At 46.8% G+C, this 19,172-nt stretch overlaps 1 protein-coding gene across 1 annotated transcript in view; it reads right to left on the bottom strand.

The window, feature by feature from the left end:
• LOC141271611 (scavenger receptor cysteine-rich domain-containing protein DMBT1-like) overlaps positions 1–19,172 on the bottom strand; it is a 78,808-nt gene that overhangs the window by 39,098 nt on the left and 20,538 nt on the right. Inside the window, exon 2 of the mRNA XM_073681655.1 lies at positions 18,246–18,254. Within this exon, the coding sequence (XP_073537756.1) occupies positions 18,246–18,254 (9 nt within the window). The remainder of the gene's footprint in view (positions 1–18,245; positions 18,255–19,172) is intronic.

Here is a 19,172-nt window from a genome sequence, read left to right as displayed (position 1 = left end):
AGACTTCTTGTCTCCTGTGGCCTTGCAAAGGATGGGCTAAAAAAGTGGTGAAATGATTCCGCAAAATTGATGTTACCAGCAGATACTGTGGTTCAGTTACGGTTTGAGTGCTGAACACTTGACGGTCCCACGGTTGGCAAGTTGGAACTGTGAGATTCACTACGTGCACCACTGGTATTTTGTGGAAAAGCACATGTAAGATTCTGCAACAGTCTCTGCTGATACTCCTGCATGCGTGCATCCCTTTCTATGGCAGGAATAATTTCTGCAAATTTACTTTTGTACCGGGGATCTAACATTGTGGCAACCCAGTAGTCAGGATTATTTCTAATTCTCACAATTCGAGGGTCATGTTGCAGGTAGTGCAGCAAGAAGGCACTCATGTGTGTTGCGCATCCAGGAGCACCAAGTCCCTGTTGTGTTGGTGGCGAGGTAACAATCATGCTTCCTTCCTCTGTCCTCTCCCCCCAACCTCGCACAACAGAAATGTGATCAAGGTCTCCCTCATCTGATGAGTCTTCCATCAGTTCGTCCTCCACTTCTTCCTGGGCTCCTGCACCTTCCTCACTAGTTTGGCTGCTACCATGCGCCCTGGTAAAACCATCTCCCCCACCCTCACATGCCTGCCGCCTTGGTGCTGCCGACCGTCTGGACCTTGCAGATGTTAGCCCTTCCGCATACAACTCCTCCTCCTCTACTTCCTCCACCTCCTCTTGTGCCACCACCTGACTCCGAATTCTGTTTAACATGTGCTCCAGCATGTAAATCACCGGAATAGTCATGCTGATAATGGCATCGTCAGCAGTAAACATCTTCGTCGCCATTTCAAAACTGTGCAGAAGGGTGCATAGGTCCCTGATCTGAGACCACTCCTCCAGCGTGATTTGCCCCACCTCTGAATCTCGTTGGCCCAGGCTATACGTCAGAACGTATTGCACCAGGGCTTGTCGGTGCTGCCACAGTCGCTGCAACATGTGCAGAGTTGAATTCCACCGGGTAGGCACATCGCATTTTAGCCGGTGAAGTGGCAGGCCCAACGACTTCTGTAGAGATGTAAGTCGCTGAGCTGCGGGATGCGAACGGCGGAAGTGAGCACACAGCGACCGTGCCCTCTGCAGAAGGCCATCTAGTCTGGGATAGTGGGCTAAAAATTGCTGGACAACCAGGTTCAACACGTGAGCCATACAAGGCACGTGTGTGACATTGCCCCGGCGAAGGGCCGCACCCAGGTTTGCAGCATTGTCGCACACGGCCTTCCCTGGTTTCAGGTCCAGTGGAGACAACCATTCATGAAATTGGTTCTCCAGAGCTGACCACAACTCCTCAGCTGTGTGACTCACATTTCCCAGACATTTCAATGTAAAAACCGCCTGATGACGTTGAGCCCTACTGCCAGCATAGTAAGGAGGTGTGCAGGATCCCTTCTGCGCAGTTAGAAAGCTTGTGGCAATACCAGACAGGCTTTGCGTGCAGGTGGAAGACCGAGAGGAGGTTGAGGAGGCAGAAGCAGTGGAGGAACTTTGACATAAAGAGGATTGACGCACAACTCGTGGGGACGGCAAGACTTGGACAGCAGCCCCTTGTCCTGCTGTCACCATAGTTACCCAGTGCCCAGTCAGCGACATGTAACGCCCCTGTCCATGCCTACTCGTCCAAGTGTCTGTGGTGAAATGCACCCTGTCACACACAGAGTTTCTCAAAGAAGCTGTGATGTTGTGTGCGACATGCTGGTGGAGCGCAGGCACACCTTTCTTTGAGAAGTAGTGCCGACTGGGCATCTGGTACTGGGGCACTGCGACGGACATAAGGTCTCGAAAATCCTCTGTGTCCACCAGGCGGAAAGGCAGCATTTCTGTAGCCAAGAGCTTGCAGATGGTGAAATTCAACCTCTTAGCTTTCTCATGGCTAGGAGGAAATGGTCTTTAACTTGTCCACATCTGAGGGACCGAGGGCTGGCTATTGTGCTTAGACGGGGTTGATAAGGGTGTCCCCGGCAAACTGCCGGTCTGTGAGGAAGATGCAGGCGGACATGTTAGGTTGCCTTGATCCAAAGGTGGTGCTATTGATGTCGGACAGCGCTCAACACCAGCTGGTGTTACCACCTCCAAAGAAAATGATGACCTGCCAATCACGCTGGCTGTTGCGGGTAAAGAGGTGGCAGGTCTGCGCCCCAAAACAGGTGTGACTGCTGTCCCCCCAGTCACAGAGGATGAAGAGGCCGCGGATGCACAAGATATGGCAGACGGTGATTGGCCCGGCCGGCTAGGCCGCATTGTAGCACACTGAGCTTCCCACTGCAACTTATGCTTCATGTCCATGTGCCGGTTCATGCATGAAGTACTCAAACTATGTATTTTTTGGCCTCTACTTAGCTTTTGCTGACAAATGTTACAGATAACACGAGTTGGGTCATCTTTATCGATCTGAAAAAATGCCCAGGCTATGCAAGGCTTAGCACCCATGCGACCTGAAGAGCCACCACGACTTGTGGTGAGAGGCAGAGTTGTGTTTGAGGATGCAGTTGTTGACGTGCTTCCAGTACTACGTCTCTGTCCAGGTAGGCGCAACCTGACCTCGTCGTCACTAGCATCTTCCTCCACCTCCTCTGCTGACCTCATCTCTTGGCTGACTGTGGGTTGACAGTAAGTGGGATCTCCGACCTCATCATCATCACCCTGTGCGTTATCACACCCGTCGTCCTCAGAGCCAACCTGTTCCTGCCCTGACAAAAAACTAAAGTTGTCGCTCCAATCAGGTATTTGAGTCTTATCATCGTCTTCCTCATTGTCTCCACCAACAGGAGTTACAGTTTGGGAATGAGGGTCTTCATTATGGTCAGAACCTTCTGCGTCTGGTCCTGGATCCGACTCATAAAGATTCTGGGCATCAGTGCAGATCATTTCCTCGTCTGGATTCACAGAAGCGCTGGAGTCGACCTCTGATTCCCAGGCTATAGTATGAGTAAACAGCTCTGCAGACTCAACCATCTGTTCTACCTCATACTCAGACGGGCAGCTGGAGATTTGGGAGCTGTGAGGAAGCAAGTGCGATTTGGGTGACACCTTTGAGGACTGGAGTATTTGTGATGTTGAAGTTGATGTGGAGGAGAGCCCACTTAAAGGAGCACTTGATATCCGTTGAAGCACCTGCTGTTTTTGTGCCTCATCTGGAATTTGTAGCGATTGGCGTGGCCGTAAGAAAGGGATCTTATCACATTGTCCGCTAAAAGAAGTAGACATTTTAGTTTGGCTGGAAGATGGTCTTTCTTCTGCAGATGTTACTGTTGCTTTAACACCTACCCCACGGACACAACCTTTTTTCCCCTTCCCAACACGCCTATTCCCCTTTCCACCAGCAGCAGGCCTTTTTCCACTCATTTTGGTGGTTAACTAATTCACAACTCTGGAGTTGTTTGCACAAAAAAACAATGGATGGTAACCGAGCAGAGCTGAGTGGCCAAACTGTGGTATTAGGCCAAAACTATTGGCTGGGTTAGATGCAGAAAAAAATTATTTTGAATTTGCAACCTGATGGAGGTCAGTATAGATGGACTAATACAAATAGTCCCACACACTGCTAGAAGCCCAAATATTTTTTCAGAGGTACTGTAGATGCAGATAAAAATTATTTTTAATTTGCAACCTGATGGAGGTCAGTATAGATGGACTAATAGACCCAGTCCCACACACCACTAGAAGCCCAACTATTTTTTCAGAGCTAGATGCAGAAAAAAATTATATTCAATTTGCAACCTGCTGGAGGTCAGTATAGAAGGACTAATAGAACAAGTCCCACACACTGCTAGAAGCCCAAATATTTTTTCAGAGCTAAATGAAGAAAAAAATTATTTTTAATTTGCAACCTGATGGAGGTCAGTATAGATGGACTAATAGACCAAGTCCCACACACTGCTAGAAGCCCAAATATTTTTTCAGAGCTAGATGCAGAAAAAAATTATTTTTAATTTGCAACCTGATGGAGGTCAGTATAGATGGACTAATAGACCCAGTCCCACACACCGCTAGAAGCCCAACTATTTTTTCAGAGCTAGATGCAGAAAAAAATTATATTCAATTTGCAACCTGCTGGAGGTCAGTATAGAAGGACTAATAGAACAAGTCCCACACACTGCTAGAAGCCCAAATATTTTTTCAGAGCTAAATGAAGAAAAAAATTATTTTTAATTTGCAACCTGATGGAGGTCAGTATAGATGGACTAATAGACCAAGTCCCACACAATGCTAGAAGCCCAAATATTTTTTCAGAGCTAGATGCAGAAAAAAATTATTTTTAATTTGCAACCTGATGGAGGTCAGTATAGATGGACTAATAGACCAAGTCCCACACACCGCTAGAAGCCCAAATATTTTTTCAGAGCTAGATGCAAAAAAAAATATTTTTAATTTGCAACCTGATGGAGGTCAGTATAGATGGACTAATAGACCAAGTCCCACACACTGCTAGAAGCCCAAATATTTTTTCAGAGCTAGATGCAGAAAAAAATTATTTTTAATTTGCAACCTGATGGAGGTCAGTATAGATGGACTAAAAGACCAAGTCCCACACACCGCTAGAAGCCCAAATATTTTTTCAGAGCTAGATGCAGAAAAAAATTATTTTTAATTTGCAACCTGATGGAGGTCAGTATAGATGGACTAATAGACCAAGTCCCACACACTGCTAGAAGCCCAAATATTTTTTCAGAGCTAGATGCAGAAAAAAATTATTTTTAATTTGCAACCTGATGGAGGTCAGTATAGATGGACTAATAGACCAAGTCCCACACACCGCTAGAAGCCCAACTATTTTTTCAGAGCTAGATGCAGAAAAAAATTATATTCAATTTGCAACCTGCTGGAGGTCAGTATAGAAGGACTAATAGAACAAGTCCCACACACTGCTAGAAGCCCAAATATTTTTTCAGAGCTAAATGAAGAAAAAAATTATTTTTAATTTGCAACCTGATGGAGGTCAGTATAGATGGACTAATAGACCAGGTCCCACACACTGCTAGAAGCCCAAATATTTTTTCAGAGCTAGATGCAGAAAAAAATTATTTTTAATTTGCAACCTGATGGAGGTCAGTATAGATGGACTAATAGACCAAGTCCCACACACTGCTAGAAGCCCAAATATTTTTTCAGAGCTAGATGCAGAAAAAAATTATTTTTAATTTGCAACCTGATGGAGGTCAGTATAGATGGACTAATAGACCAAGTCCCACACACCGCTAGAAGCCCAACTATTTTTTCAGAGCTAGATGCAGAAAAAAATTATATTCAATTTGCAACCTGCTGGAGGTCAGTATAGAAGGACTAATAGAACAAGTCCCACACACTGATAGAAGCCCAAATATTTTTTCAGAGCTAAATGAAGAAAAAAATTATTTTTAATTTGCAACCTGATGGAGGTCAGTATAGATGGACTAATAGACCAAGTCCCACACACTGCTAGAAGCCCAAATATTTTTTCAGAGCTAGATGCAGAAAAAAATTATATTCAGTTTGCAACCTGATGGAGGTCAGTATAGATGGACTAATAGAATGATGCTATGCCCAAAAGATTTTACTTCACTAGGTGCAGTAAAAAAATTGGTATTCTATACACAGGTGGTATATCTTGCAACACAGATAGGCTACTCCACTGACTAACACACTCTGCAATAGGCCAAAAAGGATTAGCTTTGCTAGATTCAGCCAAATGCTGTGAAAAAAACTTGCACAGCACTGGCACAGACCTGCCTGGCAAAAACTGATAGGAACTCATGTAACCTAGTCCTGAAAAGGACTCCAATTACAATTAGTCTTTACTCCCACAACCTATCTATTTAAGAGCACAGACCTCCCTGATAAAAGTCGTAGGAAATGCTGTAACCTAGTCCTTAAAAGGACTGCAATCACAACTATTCCCTACTCCCAAGCTATCTGTATATTTGTGCGAAAATTGGCTTGAAATTAACAAGGTATAGCGCACACAGCAACAGCGGTGTCGTCTAACACGCAGCTGCAGCAGTGAGAAAATGGTGGCGACGGGGAAAATGGCTTGGTCTTATAGGGCAAGGACATGTGACATACACTGCCAATGACACATGCCCTTGCTTGTGTGAAAAAAAGCACTTCGCTCCGTGTGTGCGCTGCTGATAGGCTGACAGATTGCACCTCCCCACTGCAAATGCGGGAAAGAGAAAAAAAAATGGAGATCTTCATTGTTCCTGCAGAGATCCATCCCCTGCCCCTCCCCCCACCCCGCTGTACACTCAAACTGCGTATTAACATTAATTTTCATCATTACTGAGAAAAAATCCAGTTATGATTTTGGTGGACGAACAGTTATCGAACATAACCTCGAACAGCCGAATTTTTCTCAAATTGTTCGTGTTCGCCGAACGGCTCGAACACCGCCCAAAACAGCTCGAATTTGAGATTGGCGAACAGTTCGAGTAGAACAACGCTCATCTCTACCTAGAAGTTGACGCCTCCTCCTCCGGAGCTGGGGCGGTACTTACCCAAAAATCTTCTTACCGAAGAAAGGTAACCTGCGGCTTTTTCTCCAAACTTTTCTCCTCTTCTGAGCGCAATTATTCTATAGGAGACCGAGAATTGTTGGCCATTAAGATGGCACTGGAGGAGTGGCGTTACCTGCTCGAGGGGGCTCTCCACCCGGTAATAATTTACACTGACCACAAGAACTTGGCATATCTCCAGAGCGCCCAGAGACTTAACCCGCGCCAAGCCCGGTGGTCTTTGTTTTTTGCCCGCTTTGATTTCATTCTTCATTTTCGTCCGGCTGACAAAAACATCAAAGCTGACGCCCTGTCCCGATCCTTTCTGGTGTCTGATCTTGAGGAGGAGCCTAAACACATCATCGATCCCGCCAGAGTAATGCAGGTAGCCCCCGTGGGCCTAAATCGTCTCCCTCCCGGTAAGACGTTCGTAACGGAGTCCGATCGGGAGAAGATTCTACACTGGGGTCACTCGTCTAAGCTAGCTGGGCACGTCGGTCAGAAAAAGACCCTCCAGCTTATTACCCGGCACTACTGGTGGCCTACCCTGCACAAGGATGTAATTGGCTTTGTTTCTGCCTGTGTGTCCTGCGCCCGCAACAAAGTTCCGAGACACCTGCCTGCCGGCCGCCTTCTTCCTCTGCCTGTGCCTGCTGCCCCGTGGCAACATATATCTATGGACTTCATAACAGATCTCCCCGTCTCTGCCGGTTGTACGGTCATTTGGGTGGTCGCTGACCGCTTTTCCAAAATGGCTCATTTTATTCCCCTGCCAGGCCTCCCGTCTGCACCCGAGCTAGCTAAAGACTTTATCCGCCACATCTTCCGTCTCCATGGTCTGCCTCTCCACATCATGTCGGATTGTGGGGTTCAGTTCACCTCACGCTTCTGGAGAGCCACATGTAAACTGCTCGACGTCACCCTGGACTTCTCCTCCGCGTACCACCCACAGTCCAATGGTCAAGTGGAGCGGATCAATCAGAATTTGACCAGTTACCTCCGGCACTTAGTTAATGCCCACCATTCAGACTGGGTGGATCTCCTACCATGGGCCGAGTTCTCTTGCAACAATCACGAGAGTGAATCTTCTTCTAAATCCCCGTTTTTTGTAGTCTTCGGTCAGCATCCTCGGATCCCTTTTCCTGTCTTCACCTCTGTGGACAACCCGGCCGCGGAATCTCTCGTTAGCAAATTTTCCTCCATTTGGGAGAGTACCCGATCCGCACTCCTTCAGTCGTCCGAGCGGATGAAGAGACACGCCGCCAAAAAACGCCTGGATTCCCCACAATTTCATCCCGGAGATAAAGTCTGGCTCTCATCCAAATATATCCGGCTCAAGATTCCTTCCTATAAGTTAGGGCCTCGGTTCATCGGCCCACTGGAGGTTATCAAACAGATCAACCCGGTGGCCTATAAATTGAAACTCCCGGCCAACTTACGGATCCCTAACTCCTTTCATGTATCTCTTCTCAAACCCGTGGTACTTAACTCCTTTTCCAAGTCTACAGGTACGCCTCCTGCTCCGGTTTCTGCTGAAGACGAGTTTGAGGTAGAGAACATTCAGGACACCAAAAGGGTAAGAGGAAAGACATTTTTTCTAGTGGATTGGAAGGGGTTTGGTCCTGAGGAGAGAACATGGGAGCCCCGGGAGAACATCCATGCCCCTCTCATCCTTGCTAAATTTCTGTCTGGCCTAAAAAAGGGGGGGCCTAAAGGGGGGGTAGTGTAGCGTCGGCGTCCCTGCCTCCTGCTAGGCAGGGACGCTGTTCCCCTCACCTCTCTGCTCCGTGCCCGGCGGCTTCCTCCCGCTCTGCTTGCAGCGCCCGCTCTCCCCTGGTCACTGTGCTTAGGGCGCGCGCGCGCTCCCCCTCTCTTAGAGGGGCCACGCGCGTTGCCCTAAGGAGTCCCCGGCCAATGGCCGGAGGATCCCTCCATATATAAGGCACCTCCTCCAAAATGGAGGTGCCCGAGCAATGTTGTTGCACTGTTCACTACTCTGCTTCAGCCCTCAGGTCCCGTTTCCAGTTACCTGCCAGTTTCCTGCCAGTTTGCTGTCTGATTCCTGCCTGTTATCCGCTTACCCATTTGCTAGCCTGAGGTCCGACGGTCTGCCTTCCGACTCCTGTCAGTCTGTCTATGGACCAGCTAACCCGCTCACCTGGGAGCGCTCATCTGCTACCTGCCTGTTAGCCTACCTGGAGGCTCCGCCGTCACGTGCTGTGACCACCTGCCAGTACAGAGACTCTTGCCCGCTCACCTGGGAGCGCTCATCTGCTACCTGCCTGTTAGCCTACCTGGAGGCTCCGCCGTCACGTGCTGTGACCACCTGCCAGTCCAGAGACTCTTGCCCGCTCACCTGGGAGCGCTCATCTGCTACCTGCCTGTTAGCCTACCTGGAGGCTCCGCCGTCACATGCTGTGACCACCTGCTTATCCAGAGACTCTCGCCTGCTCACCTGGGAGCACTCATCTGCCATCTGCCTGCTAGCCTACCTGGAGGCTCAGCCGTCACAGGTCGTACCTGCCCGTTTACCCAGAGACTGTCCCGGTCACTTGCTGTGACCTCCTGCCCGTTTACCCAGAGACTGTCCCGGTCACTTGCCGTGACCTCCTGCCCGTTCACCCAGAGACTGTCCCGGTCACTTGCTGTGACCTCCTGCCCGTTTACCCAGAGACTGTCCCGGTCACTTGCCGTGACCTCCTGCCCGTTTACCCAGAGACTGTCCCGGTCACCTGCTGTGACTGCCTGCCTGTCTTCCCTGGTCGCCACCCGCTTCCTTACAAGGACCGCCCCCTTGTATAAGTTGCTCAGAGGTTCCGCCTCCCAGACCCATTACAGAATGTCACTCCGCACTCAGGAAAGAGACCGGAGATTCGCCGAGGAATTGTGTCTTTATTGTGGTAAAGCTGACCATTTGATTAAGTATTGTGATTTAAGTAAAGAAAAAAAAAAGGTCAGTTACGCCCGTATAGCCTGTTTACGCTCTGCAGGAGTGTTTCTTTCTGGGAATACTACTCTGCAGAGAGATTTGATTGAATTTCAGGTATTTGTGGATTGTGGTTCAACATTTAATGTGATTGATAAATGGTTTTTGGAAAACCTTAATTTGAAATCAAAACCTTTGTCATCACCTATTTCTGTGGTTGCAATTGATAGCACTCCTTTGAAATGTATTACTCACAAGGTTGTTGCACTTCCTCTCACTATCAATGGAGTTCACCAAGAAATTTTGGACTTGTTTTTTTTGGATAATTTGCCCTCTCCAGCTGTTCTGGGATTGATTTGGTTAAGACTGCACAATCCTTTATTGGACTGGTCTACTAATGTAATTAAGTCTTGGAGTCCGAAGTGCTATGATAAATGTTGTAATGGTCGCATTGCGGCTGTGGAAAAAGGTGAATTACTGGTACCTATTCAAGATTTTGGAGTGTTTTTCGGAGGAGGAGTCGCAAGTTTTACCTCCTCATAGGGATTATGATTGCGCCATTGAGTTTGCTCCGGGTGCTACTCTTCCCAAAAGTCGCTTGTTTAATCTGACTATCCCTGAAAGAGAGGCCTTGGAGGAGTACATATAGACTAGCCTGGCTGCTGGTCACATTAGACCTTCTAAGTCGCCTGTGGCAGTTGGATTCTTCTTTGTTAAAAAAAAGGACGACAGTTTACGTCTATGTCTGGATTTTCGTGAAATTAATAAGATTACCGTACGCAATTCCTACCCATTACCATTAATTCCTGACTTGTTTAACCAGCTAGTGGGAGCCAAGTGGTTCTCCAAAATTGATCTCCAAGGGGCATACAATTAGTGTGAAGGAGGGTGATGAACGGAAAACTGCTTTTAACACTCCAGTAGGTCATTTTGATAATCTGGTGATGCCTTTTGGTCTTACCAATGCAACGGCATTTTTTCAAAACCTAATTAATGACATCCTGAGACCTTTGAATGGTAAAAATGTGGTTGTGTATTTGGATGACATTTTGATTTATTCACCTGATCTAGAGTCCCATTGGCAGAGTGTACGTGAAGTTTTGCAGTTATTGAGTGATAATTCACTCTTTGCTAAGCTGGAGAAATGTGAGTTCGCTGTGCAGAAAATTAGTTTTTTGGGCTACATTGTCTCCAGCAAGGGCTTTGAGATGGACCCTGTGAAGGTTCAAGCTGTGCAGGAATGGCCTAGGCCTATTGGTTTGAAATCTATACAGAGATTTTTGGGTTTTGCCAATTATTACAGGAAATTCATTAAGAATTTTTCTGTAATTGTTAAACCTCTAACCGATCTCACCAGGAAAGGTGCTAATACGGCCAAGTGGACAACTGAGGCCATTGAAGCGTTCGAGTATCTCAAAGAGAGGTTCTGTTCTGCCCCTATCCTTATGCAGCCTGATGAGACCAAGGCTTTTTGGTCGAGGTCAATGCTTCATCGGTGGGGGTCAGAGCAGTTTTGTCTCAGAAGAACAAAGGTGGAGTACATCCTTGTGCCTTCTTTTTGAAAATTTTTTCGGAAACCAAACTGAATTATGATGTTGGAAATCGGGAGTTGCTGGCTATTAAACTTGCGTTTGAACATTGGCATCAATTTTTGGAAGGCGCTAGATTTCCTATTCAGGTTTTCACAGATCATAAGAATTTGATCTATCTGGATGCTGCCAAGCGCTTGAATGCCCGTCAAGCTAGGTGGGCACTTTTTTTTTCTCGGTTTCATTTTTCTGTAACCTATATCCCTGGTACTAAGAATGTTAAAGCCGATGCTTTATCTCGCAGCTTCTCTCCTATGGTAGGTGCCGAGGAGGAGGAGAGCATTTTACAGAAAGGAGTTGTGGTGGTGGCTTTGGACTCTGTTTTGGAGAATGGGATTCTGAAAGCTCAAGATGATGCTCCATCTAACACTCCCCATGGGAGGTTGTTCGTGCCTAGAGACTTTAGGAGAGATTTGTTTGTTGAGTGACATGAGTCTCGGTTGGCAGGTCATCCAGGAATTTCGGAGACTAAGAGACTTATCAGTCGCAGTTTTTGGTGGCCTGGATGGCAGAAGGAAGTCATCAAGTGGGTGCGTCAGTGTACTGTGTGTGCTAGGTCAAAGGCTTCACATACTCCTGCTGCGTGGTTGCTTTGCCCTCTGGAGGTTCCTAGTGTGCCTTGGACGCATCTCACTATGGATTTTATTACTGATCTTCCTGTGTCCGAGGGTTTTACTGTCATCTGGGTTGTTGTGGACCGGTTTAGTAAGATGTGTCATTTGGGTTCATTCATTAAGTTGCCCGGCGCCAAGACACTCGCTAAGGCGTTTGTTAAGGAGATTGTCAAGCTCCATGGCGATCTCACGGATATTGTTTCTGATAGAGGACCTCAGTTTGTGGCTCGCTTTTGGCGTGCTTTTTGTGACAAGTTGGGAGTCCATTTGTCACTTTCGTCTGGTTATCATCCTGAGTAATGGACAGACTGAAAGAAAGAACCAGGATGTTGAACAGTTTTTGCGTTGTTTTGTGGCGGACAACCAAGAGGTGTGGTCTGAGTTTCTGCCTCTCGCAGAATTTGCTCTTAACAATCATACATCCTCCTCTGCTGGGTGTTCTCCTTTTTTTTTTAGTTGTACTGGGAGACATCCGTCTTTTGGTTCGTTCTGTAAACTGGGGTCGGCGGTGCCGGAGGAGGAGAATTTTTCCGGTGATTTGGAGAGAGTTTGGACTAATGTACGTTGTAACCTTCAAGAGGCTAACAAAAAGTCCAAGAAGTATTTTGACAGGAAACGTAAAGAGGTTTTGTTTACTGTGGGTGACTTGGTTTGGTTGTCCTCGAAGGACCTGCGGTTGAGGATTCCCTCTAAAAACCTGGGTCCTAAGTTTGTGGGTCCATTTAAAGTGCTTCAGGTTGTTAACCCATCTGCTGTTAGGTTGGATGTCCCTACTTCCTGGAAGATTAATCCTGTGTTTCATGTTTCCTTGTTGAAAAAGGCTGAAGTATCTGATAGGGACGCCACTGTCACAGTTCCCCCTGTTGTGGAAGACGGCGAATATGAAATTTCTCATATCTTGAATTCTAGATGGCATAGAGAGAGATTACATTATCTTGTCTCCTGGAAGGCTTTCGGTCCCGAAGACAACTCCTGGGTAAGGACGGAAGATGTCTTTGCTCCTAGGCTTGTTAAAGCTTTCCACAGGAGGTTTCCGGATAGGCCTGGGACTGTTAGAACCCTCCTGTTTGTTTTTTCTATCTTGTGGTTTGCGATCACATGACCATCTGCCTTTATATTCAAGCTCCGCCCTTCTGTCTGTGCTGGACTTCAGTGTTTTACTGTTTCTCTAGCCTGGTGTTTCTGTGCTTTTCTCTGTCAAGTTTGCTTGGTCCTCTGGGACCTCTAGTACTTTTTGTCAGTTTGTCTTTTTGTGTTCTGCAACAACTTCTGTTTAGGAGGTGTCCCATTTTTGTCCCAGTCCTTAGTTCTTTTAGGGACCCCTCCCTTAATTCTATAGGTCTTCGTTCGACTAGCCGAGGACTAAGGCGGGTCTGTTCACTAGGAACAGGCATCCCGCTACATCGTAGGGATTCAGCTTTGTCTTACTGTAGGGACAGCTTTCCCCTATCTTTCCTTAGTACATGTTGCAGATCATAACAATACATGTTGCAGACCTTCTACTTTCTAATGGGAACATGTGGTACCTTGCTACTGTGGCCCTGCTCTATGTGGCTTTAAATTTTTAGTGGTGTTTTTCCTAAAATTGGTAAGCCGTTGCACTCATTGCATACCCTATAACTGTATAGCCGACCCTCTCCTTTCTAATGGGAACATATCATAACTTGTTACTGTGGCCCTACTCTATGTGTCTTTATATTCTTAGTGGGGTTTTTCCCAAATTTTTGCTGCCTTTGCAGTCACAGCATGGGCATTACCACTATAGGAGACCCGCTCCTTTATAATGGGAACATTTTTTTTTGTGAGACCCTCCTCTATGTCTCTTCAAAGGGGTATTGGGCTGCGTCCAAATTTTTGGCAGCCCTTGCAGTCACTGGACACGCAATAACAGTATAGGAGACCCACTTGTTAATAATGGGAACAACAAAGCATAGCCGGCTGATGGCTCTCTAACAATTGCTACGGCCGACTGCTGGCCTTTTAAGAACAGTAAGGGCCGTCTGATGTCTCTGTAAAAATAGGCTTTAAGACTTTCAGAGTCACTTCATAATAAATAAAAAAGGATGTGTCTGATGATGTGTCACACACCACATTGCCAGATAAGGTTGTAAAATGTTAAAATGACATTTCCCGGTGAATGCATTTGTCTTAAAAAATAACGTAAAAAAACAAAACAATAGGATATTTCTTTAGTATAAAAAACAGCATCACCAATTTAACCTTAATGTAATCACATTGTTCAGCTCATGCATCTCCTGTGCTTGTGCCCACCAGAGGATTTGATTCTGAGGGCTAACCTTTCTCACACGCTCAAGAGCCCCATAGCAGCTGCAAAGTTAGCGCTATCATGAACTCTTCTGAGGTAGAAGCCAAGGCACACCAGAGGATTCTCTGGTGGGACCGTCCAACCCTGCCGAGAAGCAGTCCTGGCTAAGAAAAGTGTGTGGGAAGGTTCCCGGACACTCTATGGCTGCTTTTTTTTACTGAGGAGGAAACACACGCAAACACGGGGAGAAAATACAAAGTCCTTGCTGGGATTTGAACCCATGATCCCAGCTCTGCAAGGCTTCAGTGCTAACCACTGATCCAATGTGCTGCCGTTCACCCTCTAATATCTAACAGGCTGGAGAAACTTGCACCTACTGCCACTCTATCTTCAGCTTCTTTGTGAGAAAATGTATTTGGGCAGCCACTCTGTCTACCATATAAAATTCCTGAGAAGGAAATTAGGGATGGCTTCGCCACTGGAACTGGGGGCAGTGTTAATACCATGGCGTCGTACCATAGTTTGCTGGAAATATTCCAGGCTGGTAGGAGGCAAGCAAATTCCTACAGAAAAGTACCAGCAGTAATGTTCAGGCCACATTTCAAGTGCAAGCAGCTTTAGAGGACTTCCTGGGAGAAATGACATGCAGGGTAGATACGGTTTCCCTCTATCCCAGTTCTTTCACCGAGCTAAATACATCTCTCAGCAAAAAAAGTTGTAGACTGGCTCCATACCGTCCCTGGCCACATTCACCTGTCCACGTGTTTGTGGTTAGGCGGTCATTCCCAGTAAGTGCACTGGGGAGGGCAAGGGTAATGTTGTGTGACCCGTGCTTGTGGAAGGCGGAGGCGATACCGGGAAATATAGTGGCGGCTGGGGACCGAGTATGGACACCTGGTCGCCGCTGGCATGAGCTTAAAAGGCCATATTTCAAGTGCAAAGAGCTGCCCAGAAATCTGGCAGTTTAGTGTTGTGGCCTGTGGGTGGGTGGGTGGCTGGCTGCATACTTGCACTTGCATTCCAAGTAACAGAAAACTAAGCAGATGGTGGCCTCTATCATCATCATGGCCTCCCCTCAGCACTATGAACTTTCCTGAAGGAGAAGCCAGGGCCCACCGGAGGAGTCTCCGGTTCTCTGGTGAGCCCTTCCAACCCTGCAGAAAAGCAGCCCTTACGAAGAAAAGTGTGGGGGAAGGTTCACAGACACTCCTCCTTTTTTAATGTGGATTGGCCATGCTTATGCATGTTATTTCTCAAAAAGCATTACAGATCAGGCCATTGTCCAACTCTGTATTCAAGAAATTAAATGCGCAAAGAAAGATGTGTGTGTGACAAAGCACCACCGACAAGTGCAAGTTGATCTTAGACGCGCTGCTATTGCTTCTGCAACAAGCTCAATTACAGGATTTCCTGGGAGAAATGACACGCAGGGCAGATGCGGTTTCCCTCTATGCCAGTCCTTTCACCGAGCTAAATACAACCCTTAGCAAAAAAAGTTGTGGACTGGCTCCATACGGTCCCTGGACACATTCACTTGTCCACATGATTGTGGTTAGGTGGTCCATCCCAGTAAGTGCACTGGGGAGGGCAAGGGTAATGTTGTGGGATCCGTGCTTGTGAAAGGTGGAGGCGATACCGGGAAATATAGTGGCGGCTGGGGACCGAGTATGGACACCTGGCCGCTGCCGGCATGAGGTTGTGAAAAGCTTCCGCCTCCACGAGCCTAAAAGGCCACATTTCAAGTGCAAGCAGCTGTCAAAAATTTGGCAGTATAGTATTGCAGCCTGTGGGTGGGTGGCTGCCTGCATACTTGCGCTTGCATTCCAAGGAATGGGGTAGGGACAACTGAACGCTGCAGTGGGACAAGGACGTGTTTGGCGATTGTTGCAAGTCTGCAACAACAGGTGCATGGCGGGAGGCATCTTCGCATGCGCCAAGGATCACTTATGATGTGCACACTTTTAGGCAGTGACCTGGGAGTCAGAGATGCTTCCAGAGGTCTTCCCCATGCTTTTCCCATGTTTTTTCACCATGTATGCATGTGTCTGATGATGAGACACACACCACATGGCCAGATAAGGTTGTAAAATGTTAAAATGACATTTCCTGGTGAATGCATTTGTCTTGGTTGAAAGCAATTCAAAAGTGCAAAAATGCATCAAAATTGCTAGCTGTGAACATAGCCCAAGTTGTGGAGGAGTATTTTTATTTTTGGTTATTTATTTTGCCTTATATACAAGTCATAACCCTGGACAGGATGCTCCTTAACATATTTCATAGAAAAATACATTTTGGTTTCGTTTTTGTATGTTTTACTGTGAGTCCGTAAAAGTGGCGTAATACTCTGACCACGTTGCTGACAGCAGTGATCTGGGAGTCAGAGATGCTTTCAGTGGTCTTCCCCATGCTGTTCCCATGTCATTTGAGCACTGTTACCATCGATTTGGGCAATTTTTAGGCCCTCTGCAGACCGCCAGGGGAGCCGCCTGAAAACTGCTCGAGTTTCCCATAGACTTACATTGGGCTCGTTGCTCGGGTCGAGCACCGGAGTATTCCAATTTGCTCGACCCGAGCAATGAGTACCCGAGCATTTTAGTGCTCGCTCATCACTAATCATGGTGCCACACTGAGCATGCTCAGTCTATAGATGCTTCAGACAGAAGGACACATCCCTGGTTATTTTATAAATACCATTTATACTTACCTCCAGAGCAGGCTTAAGATTCCAGCCACATCTCTAACTTCCTTAAGATATTTGATTTGTCCAAAGAAGGGAGAGCAAAGTGGTCACTGATTGGCCAATTGTGTTTGAGCTGTGTGTGTCTGAGCCTGTGTGTCTCTGGGTGGTAGACCAGACACACACAGACTCACTATCTCAAGATTGCAAGTACTACTATGTGACTATCTTGAATGTGACTACTTTGAATGAATATGCACTTCCCATGCAAATCTACAATATTAATGGCTACAATAAGTAATGGCTCTGGATAATATAGGTAGAACCTATTAAAAAGGCACTTGCACTTTATTTATTTATTGATTTCTAGGTTTCCACTGCAGTCTATCCGCTATAATAACCTATGCACTTTACCTATATTTGAGAGTGTATTTCTTGTTCAGCAAGACCTGTGATGTCTGTGTGCTACTTTTTGGTGATACCTTTGCTGGTATTGTTTTTTGCTTTATATATATGAATTAATAATAAAGCAAAAAATTTTTAGAATTCTAATACGTGTGCATTCCTGTACAGGGATTTCTTTCCTGGGTAGTGTTTTTCTAGTACTGTTAAAACGGTTTAATTTAAACCTTTGACTTAGAGTGCTAATTTATTGTTTATATAAACCTGCATATTGACACTTGAGTTGATATTTATTGCAACTTACTGTCTGCAAACTTTGCAAGCGAGGGAGGCAAGGTCAGTGAACAATGGATGTTTGCAAAATTTTTTGATTGACCATTGTGTGGACCCTGTGGATTGTTGACCCACAAAACAGAGAAGGATGAATTATGTAGATCGATTAAATGCTTAAACAATGAGGGTTAAACTCATCCCACCTCCCCCTTACCTGTGGATGATGACCTAAGCCACAGATGTGGGTATAAAAAAGGAATTCTATAGTTCGGAAAAAATATTCAGAGTAACTTGCCAGAGCAACAACTAGGACAACATGGCTCCATTAAGAGGGACACAGATTTGACTTTCTACAGGATGTAAGCTTAGGGGATCATGGCCCCAGGAGGAGTTACAAAAATCTACTCCATTGAATAACACTGAACCCAGAGATATGTTTGGGGAAGATTAGGATTGTTATCTCGTCACCTGACCCCCAGGGATATGTTTGGAGAATCCAGGTTGGGACCATCCGGTCACCTGGTCACATTCCTCAATTGACTGTCAGCTTCCTAAGCTTGCATTACCTCCTCTCTGTGGGTACCTGCCCAAAGTGTGGTGCCACTGGTGGGGGTAGTAAGCCCTGGAAGCCCCAGAATCGCAGCTGCTCCATTCCCGGTGAGTCAGTGGAAAGTGAGACTGTAATTTTGTACCATATTGGGTATTTTGATGGGAATATTCTATATCTTATTGTCTGTTTGGTGGCTCAACAAAGTATTCCCACACTGTTTTGCCTTCCCCTTCTGTTGTCAGAGTAGTATTATGCCCACAGAAAAAGAAGTCAGCACCAGTGGGATGAACCCTGGTGCGGACGAAAGCACCCACTGAACCCTTTGTATCACCAAGCTAAAGACAGAGATCTTAGCACGAGTGGGAGTGAATATGCCGGTGAGAGCCCAACGAGTCTACCACTGGGTGTATGCCAGCGACAAACCCCCTCGCTCGCAGATGTTTGACCTACTGCATCTCATTCAGAAGTGGTTACAGCTAGAGTCCTTCACTATGGCCCAGACGGTTGAGCGGGTTGTGATTGATAGATTTGTGCACTCCCTTCCCAAGACAGTACAGACTTGGGTTGCCCAGGGTGATCTCCAGAATGCAGATGACTTTATCGGCCTGGTAGAGAGGTACCAGGTGGTTGAGAAATCCCTCGGGAAACCATAAATAGTCACTTCTCTATACTGGGATACCCAAAAGGGGGCAGGTTCATCCCAGAAGGGGTCAAGAGCCACCACTAGGGGGGCCTCCCACTCCCACTGAAGGTACCTCAAGGACTGTTGCTAAAGATCTAGTCTGTTGGTGGTGTCACAACCCTGGACACGTAGCGACCAGGAGTCATATGTCACCCGAGCTTATGAACTGCAGCCTAGGCAGATGGGACTCCTATTATGCTTATCCCAGCTGCAGTGTGGACTGTTGACCCGGCGAGGGGCCGCAGGCATGTGCCTTGTCCGTTAGTGTTCTGATGATGCTTTGACTATTGGATTCAAGGAGTCTAGTGACCCTAATCAGTGCCAACCTTCCCCACCAGCTGATCTCTGCCAAGACTGTGGGCGTTCGCTGCATACATGGGGACTCCAAGGAATACCCTATGGTCACAGTAAAAGTGGAAACAAACTGTGATGCCCAATCCCATGAGGTCGGGGTGGCTAAGGACCTGATACATCCCATCATATTGGGGCGCGATTTCCCATTGTTCTGGGACTTGTGGGGAGGAGGAACCGGACTGAGTCGCTTGGACAAAATTCCAGGACCCTAAGAAAATACCCACATCGACATCTGAAGGGGATTAGTCCCCATTGTGTGTCCTTGCCGGCGATGAGGATGAGACTGTAACCAAGGGGGCCAACCTCCCTGAGTTAGAGGCGACAGGAGAGAACTTTG

Source organism: Phyllobates terribilis, unplaced genomic scaffold (assembly GCF_046119375.1).
Source record: "Phyllobates terribilis strain yellow unplaced genomic scaffold, ASM4611937v1 Scaffold_5__5_contigs__length_657084704, whole genome shotgun sequence".
Classification (NCBI taxonomy): domain Eukaryota; kingdom Metazoa; phylum Chordata; class Amphibia; order Anura; family Dendrobatidae; genus Phyllobates; species Phyllobates terribilis.
This window is presented reverse-complemented; position numbering and strand designations above follow the sequence as displayed.